Source organism: Ranitomeya imitator, chromosome 10 (genome assembly GCF_032444005.1).
Source record: "Ranitomeya imitator isolate aRanImi1 chromosome 10, aRanImi1.pri, whole genome shotgun sequence".
In the NCBI taxonomy this organism is placed as follows: Eukaryota; Metazoa; Chordata; class Amphibia; order Anura; family Dendrobatidae; genus Ranitomeya; species Ranitomeya imitator.
Window position 1 is genome coordinate 70909803 of NC_091291.1, and position 27314 is coordinate 70937116.

General features: G+C 45.1%; 1 protein-coding gene across 5 annotated transcripts in view; it reads right to left on the reverse strand.

Moving 5' to 3' along the window:
- The window catches only part of LOC138651456 (myosin-10-like), a 274522-nt gene that overhangs the window by 60406 nt on the left and 186802 nt on the right, over nt 1-27314 (reverse strand). For 3 of the 5 annotated variants that reach the window (XM_069741674.1, XM_069741675.1, XM_069741672.1), the window contains exons 6-17: nt 20308-20328; nt 18354-18446; nt 17256-17319; nt 16068-16166; nt 14215-14358; nt 13572-13667; nt 10880-10998; nt 10653-10805; nt 9203-9376; nt 8889-9062; nt 8149-8263; nt 435-628 (exon numbers count right to left, since the gene is read on the reverse strand). In XM_069741674.1, the coding sequence (XP_069597775.1) occupies nt 435-628; nt 8149-8263; nt 8889-9062; nt 9203-9376; nt 10653-10805; nt 10880-10998; nt 13572-13667; nt 14215-14358; nt 16068-16166; nt 17256-17319; nt 18354-18446; nt 20308-20328 (1446 nt within the window). Of the gene's footprint in view, nt 1-434; nt 629-1421; nt 1491-8148; nt 8264-8888; nt 9063-9202; nt 9377-10652; nt 10806-10879; nt 10999-13571; nt 13668-14214; nt 14359-16067; nt 16167-17255; nt 17320-18353; nt 18447-20307; nt 20329-27314 lie in introns of all 5 variants that reach the window. The other 2 variants (XM_069741671.1, XM_069741670.1) reach the window with 1 other exon arrangement.

Below are 27314 nucleotides of genomic sequence, written 5' to 3' on the forward strand. Positions count from 1 at the left end.
GTGCTGTGTCCCCCTACAACCTCGCTGACCGGCTGCAGCCATCACAGTTCTATCAGACTGCAACCATGTGCGGCCACTGATCGGCTGCAGCGCTCACGTAACAGTCATGCTGGGGGATAGAGCACTCGGAGCACAGCAGACCTTTGGTCCAGGGGTAAGTATGCGTTTTTGTAATTTTATTAGTGATGTTGTAAAGGGGCATCCCATAGTTGACAACCCCTTTAAAACCTTCATATTGCCAATCCAGTGCTGGTAAAATGTAGAGGGCAATATGGCGCTATAATAAACCCACAATCGCCAATATGATGGAACCACTGGTGAGACTTAGGATAAAGGCCCACATGGCGCAAGGTGCTTGTACCGGCTTCTTTTCTGCACCAGACTCTATCATTTTTCTGATAAATATTGATAGACACAAAGTTCGGTGCTCTTACCCTCTTTTCGTGGTTGGGGATAATACAGCGGACAAAGTTGGGATTGGTGTTCCTTAGTGTAGACATCAGCTTAGACAGAGATTCCTTGTAGAGTTGTCCAACGGTGCGGAACATTCCTTTCTTAGTCTTGTAGGAAGACCCGAAGGACATCTCGGCCATGCCACTCATCTGGTCCAGTCCAACAATTCTATCCACTGAAGGGCAATCAATGAGAGTGATGAAGACGACACGCACAAAGGTCTAAAGTATCTCACAGACCTGGAGCTTTCATGAACACGTCTCTACTGTAGGCACATCAATTACTCCACCATAATAATGACACAAAATGGAAAATGTGTGAGGAAGCACGCAGCCGAACATGACACAATGGTCACTCCAAGAGCGTCTGCCGGAGGCGGATACAGACTATATGGCCAGAAATCCTTCTCATACAGGGATGTGATACAGCACCCACGTCACTCGGCACAAGACCAACACAATCAAAGGCAGGCTACATTTCCATGTCCCTTGGATCTCAGGGTGGAGACACTTTTCATGTAACTGTACAAATAGCAATTTCCTAAACTAGAGTTCAGAATGACCCCTGTATAAGCAGGGCTGGAGGAATCACTGCACTGCCCTGCAGACACTGTTATAGCAGAAGACAAACAGCCATCATGGTGGCCTGTATTCTGGAGATACAAGCTGATGCTCAGGCCTTCGGGACGGCTCCTTTGGAGAATATGCAGGCTGCAGTCCCCCTTGGCACCACACTGCAAGGCTTGTAATGCAATCCAAACTCTGCGCTGCTTAATGTCACCTATTACAGAATACTGATAATTAGGTAGAGCTAATAAGTCTCGGGCAATATAGCATGCCTTCAATATGACAGCAAGAGGGAAAGTCAGCGTCAAAAGCAATGATGCAGGCGGGGAAGCAAGCGTCTCTACACTGCAAGAGCGAGTCATGGACACCGGGGATGGAGAACACACAGAACGGATCACCTACTTTCACCAGGGCCCTGGGGCAGCACAGCGTAGGTGTCAAAGAAATAAACCGCCTGAATATTCTGGATATCTGAAGAAATATAGCATTGCCAGGAAGGGAAGGGACATTTCATGTATGGTATGAAATGGGAGAAGAGAGGGTCATAACATTATATGAGAAATTAATATAAAATCCCAGTGTAGGTGGCGATATGGGAACATTGTAAATGCCACCATGGGAGAGATATGGGAATCAATGTATGTGTCAGTATGAAATATTAGCGGGCATCAGTATGGGACAATTGTGGGTATGAATATGAATGTCAGTATGGGATAGTACAGGGTGTCAGGATGGATTAGAGGGGGGGTATGGATGGATTAGTGGGGGGTATCAGTATGGTATAGTACAGGGTGTAAGGATGGATCAGTGGGGGGTATCAGCATGGTATAGTACAGGGTGTAAGGATGGATTAGAGGGGGTATCAGCATGGTATAGTACAGGGTGTTAGGATGGATTAGTGGGGGGTATCAGTATGGTATAGTACAGGGTGTAAGGATGGATTAGTGGGGGGTATCAGTATGGTATAGTACAGGGTGTAAGGATGGATTAGAGGGGGGGTATGGATGGATTAGTGGGGGGTATCAGTATGGTATAGTACAGGGTGTAAGGATGGATTAGAGGGGGTATCAGCATGGTATAGTACAGGGTGTTAGGATGGATTAGTGGGGGGGGGGTATCAGTATGGGATAGCACAGGGTGTTAGGATGGATTAGTGGGGGGTATCAGTATGGGTTAGTACAGGGTGTTAGGATGGATTAGTGGGGGGTATCAGTATGGGATAGTAGTACAGGGTGTTAGGATGGATTAGTGGGGGGTATCAGTATGGGATAGTACAGGGTGTTAGGATGGATTAGAGGGGGTATTAGCATGGTATAGTACAGGGTGTTAGGATGGATTAGTGGGGGGTGTCAGTATGGGATAGTACAGGGTGATAGGATGGATTAGAGGGGGTATCAGCATGGTATAGTACAGGGTGTTAGGATGGATTAGTGGGGGGGTATCAGTATGGGATAGTACAGGGTGTTAGGATGGATTAGAGGGGGGTATCAGCATGGTATAGTACATGGTGTTAGGATGGATTAGTGGGGGGTATCAGTATGGGATAGTACAGGGTGTTAGGATGGATTAGTGGGGGGTAAAGATGGATTAGGGGTGGGGTATCAGTATGGGATAGTGCAGGATGTTAGGATGGATTAATCGTGGTTATCAGTATGGAATGGTACAGGGTGTTACGTTGCATTAGTTGGGGGTATCAGTATGGGATAGTAGTACAGGGTGTTAGGATGGATTAGTGGGGGGTATCAGTATGGAATGGTACAGGGTGTTAGGATGGATTAGTGGGGGGTATCAGTATGGAATGGTACAGGGTGTTGGGATGGATTAGTGGGGGGTATCAGTATGGAATGGTACAGGGTGTTGGGATGGATTAGTGGGGGTAAGGATGGATTAGTGGGGGGTATCAGTATGGGATAGTAGTACAGGGTGTTAGGATGGATTAGTGGGGGGTATCAGTATGGAATGGTACAGGGTGTTGGGATGGATTAGTGGGGGGTATCAGTATGGAATGGTACAGGGTGTTGGGATGGATTAGTGGGGGTAAGGATGGATTAGTGGGGGGTATCAGTATGGGATAGTAGTACAGGGTGTTAGGATGGATTAGTGGGGGGTATCAGTATGGTATAGTACAGGGTGTTAGGATGGATTAGTGGTGGGTAAGGATGGATTAGTGGGGGGTATCAGTATGGGATAGTAGTACAGGGTGTTAGGATGGATTAGTGGGGGTAAGGATGGATTAGTGGGGGTAAGGATGGATTAGTGGGGGGTATCAGTATGGGATAGTAGTACAGGGTGTTAGGATGGATTAGTGGGGGGTATCAGTATGGAATGGTACAGGGTGTTGGGATGGATTAGTGGGGGGTAAGGATGGATTAGTGGGGGGTATCAGTATGGGATAGTAGTACAGGGTGTTAGGATGGATTAGTGGGGGGTATCAGTATGGAATGGTACAGGGTGTTGGGATGGATTAGTGGTGGGTAAGGATGGATTAGTGGGGGGTATCAGTATGGGATAGTAGTACAGGGTGTTAGGATGGATTAGTGGGGGGTATCAGTATGGTATAGTACAGGGCGTTAGGATGGATTAGTGGTGGGTAAGGATGGATTAGTGGGGGGTATCAGTATGGGATAGTAGTACAGGGTGTTAGGATGGATTAGTGGGGGTAAGGATGGATTAGTGGGGGTAAGGATGGATTAGTGGGGGGTATCAGTATGGGATAGTAGTACAGGGTGTTAGGATGGATTAGTGGGGGGTATCAGTATGGGATAGTACAGGGTGTTAGGATGGATTAGAGGGGGTATTAGCATGGTATAGTACAGGGTGTTAGGATGGATTAGTGGGGGGTGTCAGTATGGGATAGTACAGGGTGATAGGATGGATTAGAGGGGGTATCAGCATGGTATAGTACAGGGTGTTAGGATGGATTAGTGGGGGGGTATCAGTATGGGATAGTACAGGGTGTTAGGATGGATTAGAGGGGGGTATCAGCATGGTATAGTACATGGTGTTAGGATGGATTAGTGGGGGGTATCAGTATGGGATAGTACAGGGTGTTAGGATGGATTAGTGGGGGGTAAAGATGGATTAGGGGTGGGGTATCAGTATGGGATAGTGCAGGATGTTAGGATGGATTAATCGTGGTTATCAGTATGGAATGGTACAGGGTGTTACGTTGCATTAGTTGGGGGTATCAGTATGGGATAGTAGTACAGGGTGTTAGGATGGATTAGTGGGGGGTATCAGTATGGAATGGTACAGGGTGTTAGGATGGATTAGTGGGGGGTATCAGTATGGAATGGTACAGGGTGTTGGGATGGATTAGTGGGGGGTATCAGTATGGAATGGTACAGGGTGTTGGGATGGATTAGTGGGGGTAAGGATGGATTAGTGGGGGGTATCAGTATGGGATAGTAGTACAGGGTGTTAGGATGGATTAGTGGGGGGTATCAGTATGGAATGGTACAGGGTGTTGGGATGGATTAGTGGGGGGTATCAGTATGGAATGGTACAGGGTGTTGGGATGGATTAGTGGGGGTAAGGATGGATTAGTGGGGGGTATCAGTATGGGATAGTAGTACAGGGTGTTAGGATGGATTAGTGGGGGGTATCAGTATGGTATAGTACAGGGTGTTAGGATGGATTAGTGGTGGGTAAGGATGGATTAGTGGGGGGTATCAGTATGGGATAGTAGTACAGGGTGTTAGGATGGATTAGTGGGGGTAAGGATGGATTAGTGGGGGTAAGGATGGATTAGTGGGGGGTATCAGTATGGGATAGTAGTACAGGGTGTTAGGATGGATTAGTGGGGGGTATCAGTATGGAATGGTACAGGGTGTTGGGATGGATTAGTGGGGGGTAAGGATGGATTAGTGGGGGGTATCAGTATGGGATAGTAGTACAGGGTGTTAGGATGGATTAGTGGGGGGTATCAGTATGGAATGGTACAGGGTGTTGGGATGGATTAGTGGTGGGTAAGGATGGATTAGTGGGGGGTATCAGTATGGGATAGTAGTACAGGGTGTTAGGATGGATTAGTGGGGGGTATCAGTATGGTATAGTACAGGGCGTTAGGATGGATTAGTGGTGGGTAAGGATGGATTAGTGGGGGGTATCAGTATGGGATAGTAGTACAGGGTGTTAGGATGGATTAGTGGGGGTAAGGATGGATTAGTGGGGGTAAGGATGGATTAGTGGGGGGTATCAGTATGGGATAGTAGTACAGGGTGTTAGGATGGATTAGTGGGGGGTATCAGTATGGAATGGTACAGGGTGTTGGGATGGATTAGTGGGGGGTAAGGATGGATTAGTGGGGGGTATCAGTATGGGATAGTAGTACAGGGTGTTAGGATGGATTAGTGGGGGGTATCAGTATGGAATGGTACAGGGTGTTGGGATGGATTAGTGGTGGGTAAGGATGGATTAGTGGGGGGTATCAGTATGGGATAGTAGTACAGGGTGTTAGGATGGATTAGTGGGGGGTATCAGTATGGTATAGTACAGGGTGTTAGGATGGATTAGTGGTGGGTAAGGATGGATTAGTGGGGGGTATCAGTATGGGATAGTAGTACAGGGTGTTAGGATGGATTAGTCGGGGTAAGGATGGATTAGTGGGGGTAAGGATGGATTAGTGGGGGGTATCAGTATGGGATAGTAGTACAGGGTGTTAGGATGGATTAGTGGGGGGTATCAGTATGGAATGGTACAGGGTGTTGGGATGGATTAGTGGGGGGTAAGGATGGATTAGTGGGGGGTATCAGTATGGGATAGTAGTACAGGGTGTTAGGATGGATTAGTGGGGGGTATCAGTATGGAATGGTACAGGGTGTTGGGATGGATTAGTGGTGGGTAAGGATGGATTAGTGGGGGGTATCAGTATGGGATAGTAGTACAGGGTGTTAGGATGGATTAGTGGGGGGTATCAGTATGGAATGGTACAGGGTGTTGGGATGGATTAGTGGGGGGTAAGGATGGATTAGTGGGGGGTATCAGTATGGGATAGTAGTACAGGGTGTTAGGATGGATTAGTGGGGGGTATCAGTATGGAATGGTACAGGGTGTTGGGATGGATTAGTGGTGGGTAAGGATGGATTAGTGGGGGGTATCAGTATGGGATAGTAGTACAGGGTGTTAGGATGGATTAGTGGGGGGTATCAGTATGGAATGGTACAGGGTGTTGGGATGGATTAGTGGTGGGTAAGGATGGATTAGTGGGGGGTATCAGTATGGGATAGTAGTACAGGGTGTTAGGATGGATTAGTGGGGGTAAGGATGGATTAGTGGGGGTAAGGATGGATTAGTGGGGGGTATCAGTATGGGATAGTAGTACAGGGTGTTGGGATGGATTAGTGGGGGGTATCAGTATGGAATGGTACAGGGTGTTGGAATGGATTAGTGGGGGGTAAGGATGGATTAGTGGGGGGTATCAGTATGGGATAGTAGTACAGGGTGTTAGGATGGATTAGTGGGGGGTATCAGTATGGAATGGTACAGGGTGTTGGGATGGATTAGTGGTGGGTAAGGATGGATTAGTGGGGGGTATCAGTATGGGATAGTAGTACAGGGTGTTAGGATGGATTAGTGGGGGGTATCAGTATGGAATGGTACAGGGTGTTGGGATGGATTAGTGGTGGGTAAGGATGGATTAGTGGGGGGTATCAGTATGGGATAGTAGTACAGGGTGTTAGGATGGATTAGTGGGGGGTATCAGTATGGTATAGTACAGGGTGTTAGGATGGATTAGTGGTGGGTAAGGATGGATTAGTGGGGGGTATCAGTATGGGATAGTAGTACAGGGTGTTAGGATGGATTAGTGGGGGGTAAGGATGGATTAGGGGTGGGGTATCAGTATGGGATAGTACAGGGTGTTAGGATGGATTAATCGTGGTTATCAGTATGGGATAGTACAGGGTGTTATGTACCATTAGTTGGGGGTATCAGTATGGGATGGCAGTGGATTGTTGGAGTGGAATTATCAATGAGATGTTATGAATGTGTGGGACAGTAGTGATGTGCGCAAAAGTCGGTATATTAGTTTAGTATGTAAAATAAAATATAATCATAATAGAACAGAATACAAAGCAGTGCAGGTAAAGAGATTTCAGGATGTGCCAATATTATTGTGTAAATAAAATGGTGTTTAGGGAAAGAATAAGGAAGGAAAAGCAAAGCGAACAGAGAAAGTTACATTGTAGAGGATAGATACAGTGCAGTCAAAAGAGCAGGGAATTAGTAACAGAAAGTAGATGAATTCTCTATGATACACATAGTATCACACAGGATATTGGGAAACCCTTAGAATGGGTCATCAGAGACATCCCACATACCAGGCACAGTCACAGCCGTGTATACCATGCAGGGTTGGGTGCACAATGGACACCTCTTCACTCTAGTGATCAGTGGAGTTCTCAGGAGTCAGACCCCACCAGTCAAATATTGGTCTCTACGCTAACGATAGACGATCACAGGATCTGTGACCAGGACCAAAGTGGACAGATTTGCTCTTATTTTATTCCCGTCGTTTCAGAGTTTACCGTTTAGTTTTTTAAAATCTGCCATTTGGTTCGACAATTATGTCTTTACAAAGGGGGTGTGGAAACAGGCTATATAGGGGCATGTCTTACAGTTGCTCTGTATAATTATCTTGTAAGCCACACCCCCTTGTAAAGACAAGAAAAAGCAGCATTAAATAAGAAGACCTGCATCTCTAAGGGTACGTTCACATTTGCGTTGTTGTGTGTTGCGTCGGCGATGCAACGCATAACGCATGCACAACGCATGCAAAAACGCATGGTTTTGTGACGCATGCGTCCATTTTTGGCTTGCTTTTGGACGCAAAAAAAATGCAACTTGCTGCGTCCTCTGCGCCCTGACGCTTGCGCCAAAAAAGACGAATGCGTCACAAAACGCAAGACAACGCATGTCCATGCACCCCCATGTTAAATATAGGGGAGCGTGACGCATGCGTCGCCGCGGCTGCGCCCGACGCAACGCTAATGTGAACGTAGCCTAAAAATGTATTATGGATTAAGAAAAACACAAAATTGAATACTCGGGGAGCAGGGGGAATAAAAGAGCAAAAACTGGACTCCTCTAAACCAGTGACCATTCTTCATTAAATTTTCCTAGCACTCACCATCTTTCCAGAGCTCTCCTGTGAATTTATCGGTACTCTGGTGAAGGAGAGTTGCAACATTGTCATTCAGAGGATCCATGTTCTTCATCAGCCATTCGTCAGCTTTGTAATCCACCTACCAACACCAAGAAATGACATGATCATACACAACAACAATGCATAGTCCGAGCACAACCTAAACGTGTGATGCTGCCTGCTGACAACGCACATTCCCGTAGACACAAACATCAGATCAAGGTCTGCTGGCACGCCATTGTTCTACCTGGAGGTGCCAGGTTGTGTGTTGAAGTCGGAGACGTGCACACTCGCTGGGATATCGCGTTGTTTTCTATGAGTGATAATCAGGAGGGACTGGGCACTTCTAACTTAACATCAGCGAAGGTCCCAAAAGTTGGTAGTCATATGGTCAAATGTTATCGCCATGTTCTATTTCTCTTCATTTAGCTTTCTAGTAAATAGGCTTGCTGGGTTCAGACAGCGTCATGTATTGTGTATAGGGGCTTTTACTTCATTCAGCTGGCTAATGAAAGTAACACAAAACTGTGCACAAGGAGCACAGATTAGCCTGGCCCGGGTAACACTCACAGGTCCAGGAATGGTGGATACTTCCCAATCCTTAGAGCCTGCCCCATAGGTTCATTATCAATCTGTGGCATTAATGGAACACTTAATGTATATGTCCACACTGTACGATCTGTAATGGCATGTATACAGGGACCGTAGTCCTGCAGAGCCCCCACCTTTCCAGCATAGTGGATTATGCACAGATCAGCCTTGTCTCGGAGTTGCCTCGGTTTCTGGAATTTCGGATGAGTGCCAAGTTCTTGTATGACCTTCTCTACAAAACTTTTATCTGTGGCCTTTGGAAACCAGCACTCTTCATCTAGAAGTGACAGCACACCGGGAGGATTCGCCTAAATAACAGAAGAGACCCCAGATTATATCATGGATGATGTACAGCAGCCGAGAATCAAATAGGAACAAATGTGAAGTATAGGGAGAATTAGCATCTCGCATACAGGACATATATTGATTCACTATAGCGCCATCTTACCGGCCTCTCAATCAAATCAATGCAAGGCTGCAGGTCCAGACCAAAGTCAATAAAGTTCCACTCGATGCCTTCACGCTGGTATTCCTCTTGCTCCAGAATGAACATGGTGTGGTTAAAGAGCTGCTGCAGCTTCTCGTTGGTGTAATTAATACAGAGCTGCTCAAATGAGTTCAGCTGTGGATAGTTACAGACAAGCCAAGAATTAATCGTTCGATCAAACACAAAGCATCCCTATTACGCCATCCTTCTCATCTTTCCATATTTTATATCTTTTTCTTTGAAAATTGCCCGACCACCAATGTGATTACCCATATGCTTCTCGCAGGGGCCGTCATCATTACATATCTAGAGACCTTGGGGAATGTGCATACGACGTGGTTTCCAGGTGCGTCCGCTCTGAAAACCGCCTGAAACAGCGTAACCCGAAAGCGCAAAAGAACGAACAGAAGCTTCTCTACGTAAAGATGACTTGTTCATACATTCAGCCTTTATACCTCATAATTGCTTCATGCTTCCAAAGATACGAAGGGGTTAACAGAAGTGACCCGACCAGTCGTCAGGCGGCTTTCATTGTGAAGCATTCTCATAGCACACTCTGGGATGGCTCAAAAAAATGGCAACAACTTAAAGATGCAAAAATGTCACTTTAGCAAAAAAAAAACCAAAACACTGGAATTTCCTGAAATGTTTTTCTCTTGGAAAACTTTGTGTTCACCCTCCAGGTAAAGACATTGTGTTGTGTAATGGTTCATCCTTCACTGTCATGTCTGTGTAAGCCCCTATAATCATCTCCTCCCTTGGTCCTCCACCGGTCTCCATATACTCAGTGATCATGTCAGTGATTGTTTGCAGCGCTCATGTGTTGGTAAGTCATCCCTGCAGAGTGGGCGTACAGAGACCGTCGGGGAACCAGTCGCCCAAAGCTGTGTAGGTGACATGGCAGGTGAACATGGGGCTTTAATCTTTAAACTCTGAACTTTGTGGACTTTACTGAAGCTCAGGCTTGTATTCAAGAGAATATCTGCAATACCTCCTTATTCATTCAGAAACAGAATGGAGCAAGGTTCATTGCGGTGCAGAATTTTCTGCAGGACCTGAATGAGATGGTGAAATCTCAGCTACTTTGCTGCTTCTGTGACCTGCAGAGGATTTTACACCTTTAAACCCTGCAGCATTTGTGGATGCTCCACACAAGAAATAACTATTCATTACCTCGGCAGAGGACAAATCAAGACTCTTATTTTTCTGTTGAAGAAAAGAACCGTTTCCTTGTAGAGGCGTGAAGCAAAAAGTTGTCAGCGCTGCCTTCCAGGTGCCATCAGCTGTGTACACAGGACGGCGCGTGCTCCGTACACTTTCCCAGAGATGGCGCCCGTTCACAGCTGCCCGTCTACATCATATGGATCTCTGAGAGGTAAAACGCAGACCTGACCTAAACTGGGATAGTTACCTCAAAGATTTCAAAGCCAGCTATGTCCAGAATTCCTATGAACGAGGCACCTTGTCTTTTCGTCCTATCCAGAGCTCTGTTAATGCGATGGACCAGCCATCGGAAAAGCCGCTCGTACATGGCTTTAGCCAGCGCTTCCACTGCAAAGTCCGCCTGTGGAGAGGAAGAAAAACGTCAGCGTGTAGCATGGAGGTGTCCGAGGCGTGAGTCCTCAGATTATCACTCGCCTGTTCCTTAGTTTGTGCTTTCTGGACGTAGTCACGCCCCACTTTTATCTTTGGCATCAAGATGGCACGGGTGAATTCTGTGACATTGAGTCCCAGGAGATGACACAGTTTCTGGGCAGCTAGAAAAACCAAAGAACATGGGAACTTTTACAGCATGCACATTGTCTATGGCTGACCGAGTAGCCGGTGGTAGTGAGCTACACCTAACACAAATTACTGCTCTGGGGGTCTTACTCCAGGGCCTGAAGCCATGATAGAAAAGTGGGTGATGCTGCCTGTCTACACAGAGCCAGAGCCCGCACGTATCTGCCCAGCGCTGGGAAGAGCTGCAGAACGAATCATTCACAAGAGGCATTCATTCCTTGAGAAAACACATTATTAAATTCTGAAGAAAAAAAGGCATTTTTCCAATCATTAGTGCCGGCCTTTTTCCTGTGACCTGTGTGGACCCCTCTTCTTCATCAGCTTGTGGTCACTGGATCTGCTGCCCCTTGGGGTGTGCTGCTGACCAGCACAGAAAAGAGTCGCACAGGGTCAGCATACAATTAGGTGACCCATCAGAAGAGATTTTAAGCAAGAAAGGAGCATTTTAACAATTACAGATACGGTACATAGTGCAACAATGGTCACAAGATCTGTCTGTACGAGCAATAACATTTTTTATCCATGTGCTACTTTATAAAGGTAATACACAACTTTGCAACAAATTCTCATTTTGGTTCAATAAGTAAAAAATATACTATCCAGATCGTCTTGGCCAGTTTACCCTCTATTACATTTATAGTGGATATAAAAAGTATACACACCCCTGTTAAAAAGCCAGGTTTTTGTCATGGAAAACAATATTACCAAGAAGAATAATTTCACAACTTTTTCCACCTTTAATGTCACACAATCTGTACAAATCTATTGAGAAAAAAAACTGAAATCATTTTGAGGGAGAAAATTGAAATAACTAAAATAATATGGTTGCAAAAGCGTGAACTCCCTCTTATAATTGGGGATTTTTTTGTGTTCAGAATTAGCCAATCACATTTACACTCATGTTAAATACTAGTCAGTGCACAGTCACCATCATTTACAGATTCTGATTAACCCCATGTAAAGTTTATTTGTTGTAGTAGGATTTTCCCGACATTTTCTTAGTTGCTTTTTACAGAAAAATCCATGTTCCGTAAACAGCTTACAACACAGCAAAGGGATCTCATTTTGAAGTTATCAGCCAGGAGAAGGGTAAAAAAAGATTTTCAAGGTACTATATATACTATGAAGCATTGTGAAGACATCATGAAAAGTAGCTTAAAGGGTTTGTCCACTACTAGGACAACCCCTTCTTAAACTAAATGTTTGGCCATGATAACATAATAAAGCCTATACTCCCCTCCCGTGCCGATGCTGTTCCCGCGGTGTAGGCACTCGCACTCCCCAGGACTGTGATGCAGTGATGTGACACCTGACGCTGGCGCCCAATCAGAGCTGGCGTCACTGTCTCCGCCATCGTACGACTGAACATGAAGAGAAAGCCTGGGATCAGCTCATCCTGGACTTCCTCTTCATGTTCTGTTGTCAAAAGGCGCTGATTGGGTGCCGGGCATCAGATGTCATTCCACCGCATCACAGCCCTGGGACCGTGAGTGCCGACACTGCTGGAATGGAGCCACCACAGGAGGCAAGCATAGGCTTTATTATTTAATAGAGGCTGAACATTTAGCCTAAGAACCGTTTGGCCTAGTAGTGGACAACCCCTTTAATTTTGGCACGACAGTGACATTACCTAGAATTGGAAATCTCTCAAAAAATAAAAATACATTTGGTCCGGGAGGCTGTCAATAGGCCTACAGCAACATTGAAGGAGCTGCAGGAATTTCTGGCAAGTACCGGTTGTGAGCTGCATGTGACAATTTTCCGTATTCTTCATATGTCTGGTCTTTGTACGGAAAGGCTTCAGTCTTGCCACCTGAACGTAAACAAAAGCATCCAAGCTTGGCTATGTTTCGCCCAAACCTACATTAATTCTGCCGAAAGCATGTGTTCTAGTCTGTACACAGTACCCACAGAGGAGGCAGCATTATGCTTTGGGGCTGTTTTTCAGTAATTGGAACTGGGGCTTTACTAAACGTGAAGTGAATTATGGACAGTTCCAAATGTCAATTCAGGAAAAAAAATCCTTCGGGTCTCTGATAAAGAGCTGAAGAAGAATTTCACCTTTCAGCACAAGCACCACCCTAAGCATACCTCCAAAACAAGAAAAGAATGGCTTTGCTAAAATAATATCAAACCTTTGGATTGGCCCGCCAGACCCCAGACATGATTCCAACTGAAAATCTGACTCCTACCCAAAAAGATAAAGTGCTGTCAGGAATGCAAAGGGTACTTCAACAAAGTGTTAGTGTAAGGGTGTGCATAATTATGCAACCACATTAATTTAGTTCTTTACATTCCTTATTCCAGCCAAAATGGTTTCAGTTTGTGTCTCAATGACTTGTACAGGTAATAGGGGACATTGAAGGTGTAAAAAGTTATCTAATGATTCTTCCTGGTAATATTTTAAACATAATAAAATCCTGGCATTTTCACGGGGGCGTGTAGACTTTTTATATCCCATATAACTAGTGCACATAGAAATGAGCAGTTTTTATGTTACAAAAAATACTGATAAAGCTATATCTATGAGCTTATAAGAATGGCGCACCTGTGTTGTCTGGCATGGAAGCCTGGTCGGTGTTCCTCTCCTTCCGGAACACAATATTCCCGAACTGAAGCACTGCTGACACCATCCTCAGCATAGCTGCAAGAAAACATAGACATTTTAGCACAGATATCTTTATTTTACACCCAAATTCTTGGATATGAGATAGAAAGTGGCTACTGACAGCGCTCTATGGGGAAGGGGAGAAAAGCTTCTTTCAAGCCACATCTAAACTATTTCAGTCCTTTATCACCTGCTGATGACTATGTTTGGGCGCTCCCCGAACCCACAGAACTATTGTTTCCATGCACTGCACAAACCAGCCATGAACAGCCTCACAGAAGGTTCCATAAATGTCTCTACCGCCAGGATAGAAGTCCCTGTTCTGGAACCTCCGATATAATAGAGACCTTACAGACACATGACTGTTTTGCCTGCTATGCATTTTTTACATAACCCTCATTCAGTAAATGTCATTAATCTGATAGAGGAGCTATAATTCATGTACTAGCCCTTAAAGCCGGAGTGGCGCACTCCGCAGACTTTTCCCCTCAGTAATGGGAAGCGCTCAACAATAGCATTCTTTCAGGAAGTGATGGCGGTAGACATTCCACTGCCATCAAATTGGGGACAGCTTGTTACTTACACATGATTTCTTCATGATTAATTCCCATGATTTTCATGGACTCCATTGTCTCCTGGAAGATCTCTTTATCTTGCTGTCCAGGAATGGTTATGTTCCCATTGGACAAAAAGCGGTATTGATTGAAGCCCTCCAGTAACAAGTCAGCTAGAGACGGAGGCAAGAGAAGAATCACTGCTGTTATCCCATTATGTGAGGCTACACTCTCCCATCTCGGCATACTACTCACGGCCAGCCTCAGGCACCTGTACACCCCATATCTTCTGTGTGAACTGTTCATTTTGAGCAGGCACAACAATTATTAGAAAAGTAAAATATTTCCAACAACAGAAATTACCCAAAACGTATTTCAGGTACTCATGTATCTTTGTGCTGAGAGTTTGGCATGTCTGGTAAGCTTTTCCATTGGGCTTGATGAAGGAACGTGCTGGAGTCAGACGCTCAGGATTCATGAACAGGAGGACACCTCCAGATGAATCCAGCGTAGTTGAGGATTGCCGTGCGCCTCGCCACAAATCTCACTCCATTCAGAGTTCACTATGCGGAAGAATGCCACGTCTCGTCCCGCCACAGCTCCACCCACTGTGTCAGAACTGGGAGAAAATGGCGTAAGACTGCCAAAAGGGGAAACATTTTTAGCACAGCCTCGTGTTGTGCCATAATGTTGTGACTTTTCAAAGCTTTTTACACCAGAATTCTCACGTAAAAACCTTTGAGGAATCGTGGCCTGAATATATGAGTGAAATGTGATGCCTTCATTGGAGGAGTTATTTAGTCTAGACACCCCATTTTCATATGCTCTGGGGTTTTAGATTTTCATACCAGGATCCTCATCTCTTGGCCACAGACGAGAGCTGTCCCCCCGTCGTACCTTACATAGACCAAACATTGATTTTACTGTGACAAAGCTTACTGCCAGGTGTCACTCCGGGTGTAGCAGACTGCTCGGGATCCTAATAGGGGGCACAGCATATAGTACAGGGATGCATCTAAAGGCCCCATACACATCAGAATAACGTCAGCCAAATCCACCGATATCCACAGGTTCGGCCAGTTGTCTAATGGGTACAAGGGACCCTCACTATCCCACTCCCCAAATGATTTTGGACTCCCAATAACTTTGTTCTCTGAGCTGTCAGTTACCGCTGGAGAGGTCTCGCAGCGGCTCTCTCAGAGAACACAGGAGCGATCAGCAGAGTGAACGGACGAAGGCCAGAGTTCCCGTAGGACCTGCTAGACAGAGGGGCTGGTGGAAAGCCTGACCATGGAAACCCTTTTGGGTGCCGGCAGTCTTGCACTCGCAGTGTGCCATGACATATATAAACTGTATGGCGGCCTTCACAATTAGTGATTATTTAAAGTGGACAACTATATGTAAGGGAATGATCAGTGATAAATGATTTATCATGCGATTGTGAATACATACATGTATTTGTTATGGAAACCCCTTTAATTACCGTGACTATTAATAAAACATGCCTGATAATTGCATAGGGGAGCACAAATAGCTGAATACACACAATGATCCAATCTTTTTGGCCACTCATAGGTATAGAGAGTCAGGTTATCATTGCAAACCTTTTTCCCCAAACCAACTGATCCCTGAGGTGGTAACCTTGGAATTTTAAAAACTCTTCCAGCACTCATAAATACAACTTCACGGTCCCCCTTGGTAACGATGGCTGGTAAGATGGCCATTCATGCTCACCAACCCAAGCCCACTCTACAAAGTCAGTACAAACTACTGAGAACCTGTTCTGTGTGATCTGATGAGAAATGGCATCATACACGTGGGCATATAGAGGGATGAGTGGGCAGCAGGTCCTTCCACCCTGTATTACACAGCTCGGGCTTACTTTTGATGTGCTCTCCTGCACCAGCAAGAAGCTGATAGAAAACATGGAAGGTTCTTTCATCCTTGGCTTGGCGGATTGCTCGAGATTTTTCCAGTAAATCTTTGGCGTTGATAAGGAATGATACAAGCAGCCCATATGGGTAATCTCTAACTTATACACAAAGGTTTTCATCTTTACAGACTTTCTCGATACTCGTAGAGAAGCGCAATCACTTGATGAAAAATGACGCTTGTGCTTCAGCTCCTTACTGATTTTAAGACCGTCGTTTGTTGTCAGAGAAAGGAACAACCTTGATTACTGAAAGGGTAAAAACTTGTGCTGCATTAATTACATTCTCGTACACTTACCCGGCTCCACACTGTTGTGTAACTGTGAGTAATACCTTTGTTTGTTACTGGTATTTGTGTTGATGTTCCATATTTTTGGGTGAATATCACGAGGACGGAAGGGTCTAAAGCTGAAACCCAGTTGACAGCCTTCGGAAGAGCCTGATTTACCTGAATACCAAATGTACTGCAGACTGACCCATCGTTTGGCCATAAATTAATATTTGGTTTCAGGACTTTGAGAGCTGAAACCTGAGGTAAAACCCTCAGTAAAGCCTGATTTACCTATGTGGTAAATGTGGGACAGCTTGGTCCCATAGTTTGGCTGTAAATTAATCATTGCATTTGTTTTCCATTTTTGTGGCAAATATCTTAAGAACGCCAAGACAAAGATAGCATAAACCTGGTCTAAAACCGATCAAGTGACTGGTTTAGTAATATGTCAAATTTGGGGAAGATTGGTCAATTGTTTGGCTTCAAATTAATATTGGTCTTCGTTTTCATTTTTTTGTGTGAATATCATGAGAAAGGTAGAGCTGAAAAAGCTAAAACACGGTATACAACGTGGTCCAGTCATTTGGAATGGACATCAGAAATACATATATATATATATATATATTTTTTTTTATATATGCACAAACATATAGAATAATATATATATTAATACCTCTAGTGTGAGCACGGCCGGCTCAGTACTGGTGTTCAGCCTGTGATTGATTAATACACAATGTGTGTAGGAAAATGACAAGGTGCAGGACCTTTCGCTATGTAATGACCACCAGTTTCCATTATTAATACCAGGCACAATAGAAGTGCAGATCTTGGCTTTACACGACGTTGTGATAACTTGCTGAAAGGATACAGGTTTCGATGTTGGCTCCAACAATGTATCCGGCTACATCAAAATTGATTCTGATAAATTTTCCCTGAAAGAAGTAAAAATAAGAGGTAAACGAAATAAAGTGACACTGAAATAAGATTAGTGTGCCTTAAACAGTCACTCCCATGCAGGTTTTATTTCCTAGACCTGTGTTATTGTCAGTGTATTACTATACCCTGTGACTGCCGCCTTGTACAGGAGAAGCGCTGCGCTGCTCCTCTGCGTGACCGCGATTCACACTCTTCAGGTGACGCTGCACTGTGTGCGTCACAACGAGACTCCATAGACTTACATTGTATAAGAGACTTCCAGCTGGTACACAGAAGAGCAGCGCAGAACACCAGAGATGATGGTGATCGCACACTGACACTGCACTAACATTTACACAGGTTCAGGAGGAAGGAAATAACTGGAGGTCAATTGGGCACAGCAATTAGCCTCTTTATCCAGTAGGTGGCACATTACCCTTAAAATACAGATGACCAAAAAAGGTCAGTGTGTCAGTATCATCCAGTCACATTCCCACACCCATCTCCTCAGAGATGGTGTAATGTGGATGAGAAGCTGCTGTGCGTCACGGTCACCCTGGGTAGGACCATGTCTGCTCCCTGGGCTTTCAGTATATAACTAGTGAATAGAATATCAGGGAACAGGTTATGTAAGTGCCATCAGCAAACGCCTGCATTATCCTTCATCACTTCACAGCCACATTTAGCCCAGGATAGCTCTAATCTCCCACCATACTACAGTCAGGCCCATATGCTGGGGTACACGAGGCCTAACCCAAATTTGGTGACATTTAATGAGAAACTACAAACTAGGACAGAGCAGTGAAATGAATGAATCCTAAACATCAGCACACAGGGCTCTATATACAGCCCCCATAGAGACGATAGCAGTCACATATCCTAAGGGTTAATACTAATCACAATTTGGGGAAGCTTTTAATGGGTGCAATCTAATGTACTTGTAACCCCCAAACTGAACGCTCCCAATGAGGCTACAGGCGTCTCTGTTATTTATTACAGGACTGATATTCTAGAAGTAAAGCATGGAGAAATGAAATGATTGCCCACTCACAAATCGTGAGGAGTTATCGTTTTTCACAGTCTTGGCATTGCCGAAAGCCTCCAATATGGGGTTTGCTTGTAGGAGTTGGTGCTCGAGCTCTCCCTAAGAGAAGAAACAATTATTAGGGCACGTCATTACATAGCGCCTACACAGCGCAGACAGAAGTGGTGGCGGGGTACAACCAATTCACAATGAAAATATTTGGGATATGTATAGATAGAACATTTCAAGTATGGAAAAAACCAACATAGTAGAGAGCACCTGCATGCAAAGCAATAACATTACATGGCCAACAGGTGCGAGACACACAATCTTTACATACTGACATCGATAAAGGGTTAACCCATGGTGTCCACTATACAGCCAGGAGGAGATGCCCACGTGCCCTGCGGTCAGGTCAGTGAGGGCCGAGGATCGTCAGATCCCCCTTGCTCACCATCCACTGCACCAATCAGCACTGGGACATCTCCCCACACCAGTACAGTGACACTGGTGCTGCCCGGTACTGACAGATCTTACATGTCTGCCTAAAGGCTCATTCACACAGCAGTTTGCTACCCGTTTATTAAGCATGTCCTTTTTCTTGTGACCCAAGTGTCCACTGAAAAAAAGAAAATATGTCATGATCTGTGTTACAGACCAAAGTCGTCCATTCAAGGGAAGGGGCCTGTGAAAAAAAACAGACAGGACTTGGCTTCCATCTGCGCGACATCTGGGTGCTGTCCACGGACAGGAGAAGTTCTGATAAACCAGGACATATTTAGCGGTTTCAGGGAAACACGGATATTTACAATAGATAAGGACATTTCTATCATGTCACAATTATTATAAGGAGGATCAGCACCCAAGAATCCTCCCACAGACCTAAGGAAGAAGCCTGTAGCCCCTGAGGAAATGTCCGGCTGGGCTGTGGAGACACACACTGTATGGAGCTGTCACCCGACCACCTCGTAACTCAAGAATCGACCGGGAACCCGACACTGACCCTGGAACCTGAGCGTCCACGGCTGAGTGACGCGGTTATTCCACATTGTTCTTATTACCCTGAGAAGTCCGCAGCATACATAACACACAGTGGAGCTGCCCCAGCCCTGGACATTGGAAAGGCTCCACCAGGCCCATCCATGAGTCTCTCCTACTACAAGGGATTTCGGCCATGTACAAAATTGTGCTCAGGTTAGAATTAGTTAGCTCCTTAGCCAAGTGCAATATGTCAATAATATAGCTTCTGCCCTGGTAGGGCCCACCTGCCGGAATATCACCATCTTCAGCATTATAAAATAAAGTCCTCCTGGACAACCCTTGTAGACACTGCAGGGAATCGCGTGTCCAGGAAAACCAGTAGGGAAACGTGAGGTGCATTGCTTGTTCACTGATGGTCACCCAGAAATGTGGCATCCATAGAGCAAACTCGGTCCCTGCGAGGTCTATGTATACCGAGCTATGTTATATAATCCCAACCTGCAGTGTTCACTCCTGACAAATCGGATTACTTGGGAAGCGGTTTGATTTATTTAGTAATCTATCCACGATAATCCTGCAGCTATAGCATAGGTATAGGTATAGCATAGGCATCGGTGCTGAAGAATAACCTGTAACTTAAGGGGAACCTGTTGGGCGATCCATGCTCCTAAACCAGGAGCGGCCGGAATCAGAGCCTGGCTACACACTGCAGTCAAGTACAGAACAACAACAGCTGCAATCGTGCTGCCAGGCTCTGATTGGAGAGGCCGCGGTTTAGGCGCCATGAATCGCCTCACACGTTCCCTTTAAAGTTGTCTGCTAGCACAAAAACAAAAGGTAATAAAAGTGGAGGCCCCAGACATGCAGATGTTTGGTGGCACAATCACGTCAATGTCATTTAACTCATGAAAGACAGTCTGACATAATCCAAGAAGCATGAAACATAAAAGAGAAAACAGGAGTAGCAAAATGGAAGTCAAACAAAATGAGTGTTACTCACATATGACACAGCACTGGAGTTCTGAGGGAGGACCGCACACAACGGGGATGGGGAAACATAAAACAGATGTTAATGGCAGCCAAAAAGGCAACAGAAATATAAAATCAATGATAAATAAAGATTAAACATCTAATGATTGATGTTCATGGTGAAGTTTGTGATAGGAGGAAAAAAAACAAAGACAAAACTGGTGACTACATGGTGGAATAGGTGAGTAGGTCATATCTAATAAACTAAGTGATGGCAAATATAAGCAAGGGCGACCGGGAGAGTGAGGCCACAATACTACTGCACCCAGCTATCTGATGAACACAATGGAAGACCTACAATGAATGAATTCCACTCAACCATATGTGGCAGAAACTGGAGACTTCAGGCCCCCAACACATTATATGGCTGCCGGCAGAACGATGCTTGGGTCCAACATTCATCCACCAGCCATATCGGCCGGGTCTCCCATACACCGGAGCGCTCATGCCATCCATCTCGTGTGCCTGTGTCCTCCAGGAGAAAACCACTATCTGACACTTGAGCTGGCGGCTTATCTACTGGCCAACAACGTAATCATCAGTCCAACATCGGACATCCCTAATCATCGTGTCCCCGACCATCAGTCGGACGCCATCACATACACATTAGATTGTCAGATGAACTCATGGATATGGATGGGTTCGGCCGACATTGATCTAATGTGTATGGGGCCTATAAACTGTAGGACGACTGAAGGCTGGGCCGCAGAGGGCACAATACAGGGGCTGTGGAAGCTTCCTATCACCACTGTATGATTTAGCTGGGTGTTTTGGGGTCTTTATTGAGTATAACGTGGAGGACCATATATAAGAGCCATGTGTCACACATACCAAACGTGCGATTTTCAATAAGGAGTCATTTTTTGTATTATTTCATTTTGATGGAGGTTTTTTGAGCCGAAGTTAGAAATCGATCAAGCAGGAATGTGAAGTGTAAATCCTTTCTTACTGATTTCTTATTTCTTGTGAATTTTGGCTTTGGCTTAAAAACGACATCAAATACAGCATGTCTGACTTCAGTCTACATCCAAACACTTCAAGGTAACTGCGGTAAAACTGTGCCCGCGAGCCAAAGAGGCACGGCTTACGTCATAATACATCTATACCGGCCCAGCATGGGGTCACTTCTGAGCCGCCCATCACTGGATGGATACAGCATACCTTGCCTTACATACCACCTTCTGCTTATATGCAGGCAGCTGATTGTTTCTCGTGTTATTGAGGATTATTGTTGGAAGTCCATAGTACACTTATGCTTTTATGTTCATTTTTGTCTTTATACTTTTTTATATTAGGTCTTTGTTCGGCTACGTTCACACCTGTGCTTTAATATACTATTTGTCTGTTGTGTTTTTTGGAACAAATTATATATTAATGTCAAAACCAGATGTGTCACGTAACTGATGTAAATGGAGGCAAAGAGACCTCAGTGATTATTATGGAGACTGGGCCTGTTACGTGTCCATTTAATGAACAGACGTAAAAGCGTGGCATGCAGAAGCTTTTCTTATGTTGCAATAAATGGACATGATGAAACCCTGGCAGACCCCATAATAATCCATGGGGTCCATCTGCTCTCATTTGCATCGGTTATGCAATGGATCCGTTTTTTATGTTAAAATGAAAGTTTAATTGTGATGGCCACCTCAGGCCAGGCTTACATCTCTATAGGAGATTCTCTCATTTATTCTGATTTATCCATTTAGTCGTGTTTCACCTTCGGATACGCTGGAGGACAAAATTCAGCAGGTTGCCTTGTTTTCCAGTTTCTTGTAAATGCTTGACGTTTATTTCCATGTCATTCTTGATGGTAGACAGTCACGGACACTTTGCTCTCCCCATTTTCTTTTACCACTGACCATTCTGAGGAGCATTTCTTCTATGGATCGGCCTTCATCACTTGTACAAACACCATCTCACTTTGTGTTAATTTTTCTTCTTTTCCAGGAATAGCTCTGGGTTTATATGGTCAAGAACATCTTTGTAGGTCATCCTAGCTGTGCATGGGATTTTGTAGAAGTCTTCTCTAGCACCACTGCTCAAAGGCATCAATTTTTATTCTGTCTGCTTTCATGAGTGTCCACGTCTACGGAGACCAGCGTTATCTATTACCCAGGCTATGCCCTAATGGGTGGGTACACCAAAGATCTCTGACATACGCCAGACATGGCCACAGAGCTGGATGTATTCTGTCTGGCATACTTTGGGGTAGTCATTACGAAGATCTCTCAACTATCTATCTAATATACCCATTTCTACATACATGAATACATAAATCGTTGCCTCGTTTAAAAGTATAATAGTTTCCCATAGGCAGTATAATCATTAGCAAATTAATTAAGAACTAAACGACGCTAAACTCAGGGTAAGTCAAAAGTGAGGAGCCACCAAAGACATGTTCCCACCTCTAGATATACAGTATACACTAGAGGTACCAACCAATATCACATTTTTTATTTTTTTAGTTGAGTTTTTGATGTGTTATGCTTTTTTGGGTTTCCACCCAATTTATCTTTCCATTTATGACTTTTTAAAGTCTATTTTAAATGTGTTCATCTGTCATTTTCTTTGTGTAAGATTGTGGGCATAGTTTATTGTTTTCCAGATGTTTTGCCCAATTCATCATTTGTGACTGTTAGAGGAATGGCAAAAATTTGTCGCAAATCCAGTTTCCCCCTTGGTGTGAGCTCATATATGCAAGAAAAGGTTCCACAATTTTTGCAACCTTTTGAGCTAAATAATAGCAAAAAAGGGTTAAAGACAGGAAAAAAGGACCATTTTTGGATTTGTGCCAAATTCATGAACCACATGTGCCATTTGTATGAATTTAGTGCAAGAAAGTCAGAGAATAGCAGAAAACTAAAATAGAAGCCTAAAGTCCTGAAGTGATGAGCGGGCCCCAAGATCTTTGCATCCAGTGATCCTAATTAGTGTGGCACCCCTAGTTGTTGGGGAGATCCTAATTAGTGTGGCACCCCTAGTTGTTGGGGAGATCCTAATTAGTGTGGCACCCCTAGTTATTGGGGAGATCCTAATTAGTGTGGCACCCCTAGTTGTTGGGGAGATAACCTGGGAATATACAGAGCACACACCTCTCGCTGGCTGTTACTGGGTTCCTGTGCACTTTGTGCTACGTGGAGTATATCAGTTTATAGGGAGGCCATGCCAGGAGAGCTAGCGTCCTCTCATCACTAGAAGTCAGCACATACACACACACTATCCTGGCTCTGTCATCATAAAAGCTGACGATCTGAACACAACGCCAAAGTTGTAATCATGTTCCAAACGTTTGACTTACCCCACAGGTAGTATTCAGTAAGTATCCTGTGTTAGCTTCATATCTAGGAACGTCCATGTAAAATAATTCTACGCTGCTAAACTAGTGAGCGGGTATTGGTGGCACAGTGATACGGCTACGGGGTGCTACAGCATGCAGTACACGGGTCATGCAGGGTGCACACAATCTCCACTTGCCTTGTGTTTGACGGATTTGTAAGATTCCATCTGGTATTAGTAAAGTGCACAAGATAATCAACAAAGACTGTTAGTAGCCGACCGAGACGGCAGAGCATTGCACTACAATGTGGGCTGTATCATGGCTACGCACAGCGTCATACTCAAGTACACCAAATACCATGCAACGTGTGTGATCTACCTGTGAGAAGTGCGGACATAGGAAATCAAAAAGGAATTACTGTTTACATGTGAGATGCTTCATGTTTGCGGTCTGGTCTGGGGGACTGGTCCCAGAAGAACCCGGAGTCTATGCCGGCTGGTAAACCTTTTACTGAACCAACATAAAGATCATACATTTATTGGGCGTGCATGTTGTCACACTGGGCACTTTCCATATATCACCAATAACATACAACAGAGGTGGGTTCTGGTCCTCTTGGACCCCAATTATATGTCTGACATTATTCAAGTAATTTTATGGGATGCTATTTAAAGGCTTTGTCCACTACTCAGAAATCCTTCTGAATCCCTATGTTAAGCCCCAGTAACAGAACACCTATACTCACCTCCGCTGCAGATGCCGATCCATTAGTGTCAGCACTGGCTCTCCCGGGGATCACGTGACATTATGTCAAGAGAGCCCTGCAGCCAACCAGAACTGGCTGCACGCTCCTCTCCTTCAGAGAAATCAAAACATTGGGAGGAAGTGAGAGCTGCTGCTGCCCCCTCAGCCCCTCCAGATGTCAGCAATGTCCATTAAGTCACACGATCTGCAGTCAGTGCAGACATCCGTGGAATGGCACCGGCACCAGAGGCGAGTATTAGTGTTTTTATTTTGCTGGGGTAAAAACACGGGGATTCAGAAGGGGCTGTCAAATGCTTTATTTCTATGCAGCCTATGAGGATGTGCACATGGGTACAGGATCCCACTGCCTCCAGCCACCATAACTTCCAGTAAGGAGGACGGACGGTGCGTGCACTCCATAATATGGCTGTTTATATCAGTTCCCCAGGACAATATGAGGTTTTTTTAGGACAGTAACCTACAACTAGTGTTTTGTATATAAAACCTAAATATATATACAGTACATCTGACTAAGGCACGTCCACGTCCTGCTCCCAGCCCCGCTCCTGCTGTCTCCTCCAGACAGGAGAGCCTTCTCCGCCTCCGGAGCAGTGTGCTACAGTATCTGACTGGCTGGTACCAATAGCTAAACCAGCCCTCTCCTCTGTTACAGCGACACTCGTGACAGGAGGGGTATGGCTTACATAGCAAAATGAGCCTCCAGCCAGCACCCTTCCTACACAACACTGGCAATGTGTCCTCACAGTGAAAGAGTGGAAACCCTCTCCTTTATCCAAGCAGTCAGTGGTGGAAATGCAGGATTCGGGGACAGTGTTCACAGCGGAACAGATTACACAAGGAAAGTATATCACTATATTTTATATATGTGCAATGAAAGCAGATTTTATGTATCGGGGAAGGTCAAATAAAATATAGAGGGGTCACTAATTAATTCTATAATATAGAGGATCACTGATTAATCCTATAATATAAAGGATCACTGATATATCCTACAATATAGAGGGGATCATTGATTAATCCTAAAGCAATGACAACCTCCCTTTAAAGGGATCCTGTCACCCCCAAAGTCGAAGGTGAGCTAAGCCCATCGGCATCAGGGGCTTATCTACAGCATTCTGTAATGCTGTAGATAATCCCCCGATGTTACCTGAAAGAGGAGAAAAAGAGGTTATATTACACTCACCCAGGGGCGGTCCCAATGCGGTTCGGTCCGATGGGCGTCACGGTCCTGTCCGGGGCCTCCCATCTTCTTACAATGATGTCCTCTTCGTGTCTTCACACTGCGGCTCCGGCGCAGGCGTACTTTATCTGTCCTGTTGAGGGCAGAGCAAAGTACTGCAGTGCGCAGGCGCCGGGCCTCTCTGACCTTTCCCAGCATCTGCGCACTGCAGTACTTTGCTCTGCTCTCAACAGGACAGATAAAGTACGCCTGCGCCGGAGCCGCAGCGTGAAGACAAGAAGAGGACGTCATTGTAAGAAGATGGGAGGCGCCGGACTGCGACGCTCATCGGAACCGGACCGCCCCTGGGTGAGTATAATCTAACCTCTTTTTCTCATCTTTCAGGATACATTGGGGACTTATCTACAGCATTACAGAATGATAAGCCCCTGATGCCGGTGGGCTTAGCTCACCTTCGATTTTGGGGGTGACAGGTTCCCTTTAAAGGTCCTATATTAAGGCCTGTTGTTCCAGATGTCAGTGTGTCTGGTACATGTGGTGACAGTTTTCACACATACCGGAGACACTTACACACATAAAAGTGAATGGGACATGTGAATGGGTATGCGCACGTTAGTGTGTTTCCACTGACCGTGTGTGGACTTGGTCGCATCTTTGCACCATCCAGGTTCAAAACTATTTATCCCTGGACATGGATTACGGCATGGGACAGAACGTCGGACAGGTGAGGGATAGTGTTGTTGTTTTTTTTTGTCTTATTACAGGAGAAGAGGGATTCAATGGTCTTAGGTGAGTATTACTGTTATTTTTAAATAAAAATGGAAAAGTGTGTTTTGTTTATACTTCACATGAAAGACTTTATTCTGGCTGTGTCTTTATTTACTATACAACTATAGGATTAGTAATGGATAGGTGTCTTATAGACGCCTCTCCATTACTAACTCATGGGCTTGATTTCACCAGACAATACAAAGGTGACATCAAGCCCACAAATATGAACCCCATTTACCACCACCACAGGGCAAGTGGGAAGAGTCGGGCAAAGCGCCAGAATTGGGGCATCTAATAGATGTGCCTTTTTTGGGCAGCTGCAGGTTGCTACTTTTAGGCTGGAGGGGACAATATCCATGGCCCTTAGCAGCCTGAGAATAACAGCCAGCAGCTGTCTGCTTTAGCAAGGCTGGTTGTCAAAAATGAAGGGGATCCCACGTCGTTTTTTAAAATTATTTATTAATTTAAAAAAAAAAAACAACGTGGGGACCCCTCTATTCTTGATAACCAGCCTTGCTGAAATTGAGAGCTGAGGGTTGAAGTCAACAGCTGTCAGTTTTGCCTGGTTGGTTATCAAAAATACAGGGGAACCCTATTTATTTATAGCACGGACGGCAGCTGATGAATACTCCCACCAGCCGCCGCCTGCTCTCACTGTTATGTGGTTGAATACAATTCTCAACATTGTTTCCTGCTAGCGCTGATCTCAGTGCGAGCAGGGGAGAAAGAGGAGAGCAGTCTTCAGCTCCCGGCAGTGGGAAACAGCACTAACTGTACCGCTGCTTCCCAGGCTCCAGTACGTGTGCTACTGATGCGACACAGGCGGCACACGGTTGCCACACGTATGCCACAAGTATGACACACATGTACACACGGACATCTCCGGCACGTGTTTTTCCTGTACCGGAAATCTCAGGTCGTGTGAAAGAGGCCACAGTATACTGATCGCAGTGATGTTAGGACTGCAGCGCACCATTAGGGAAGC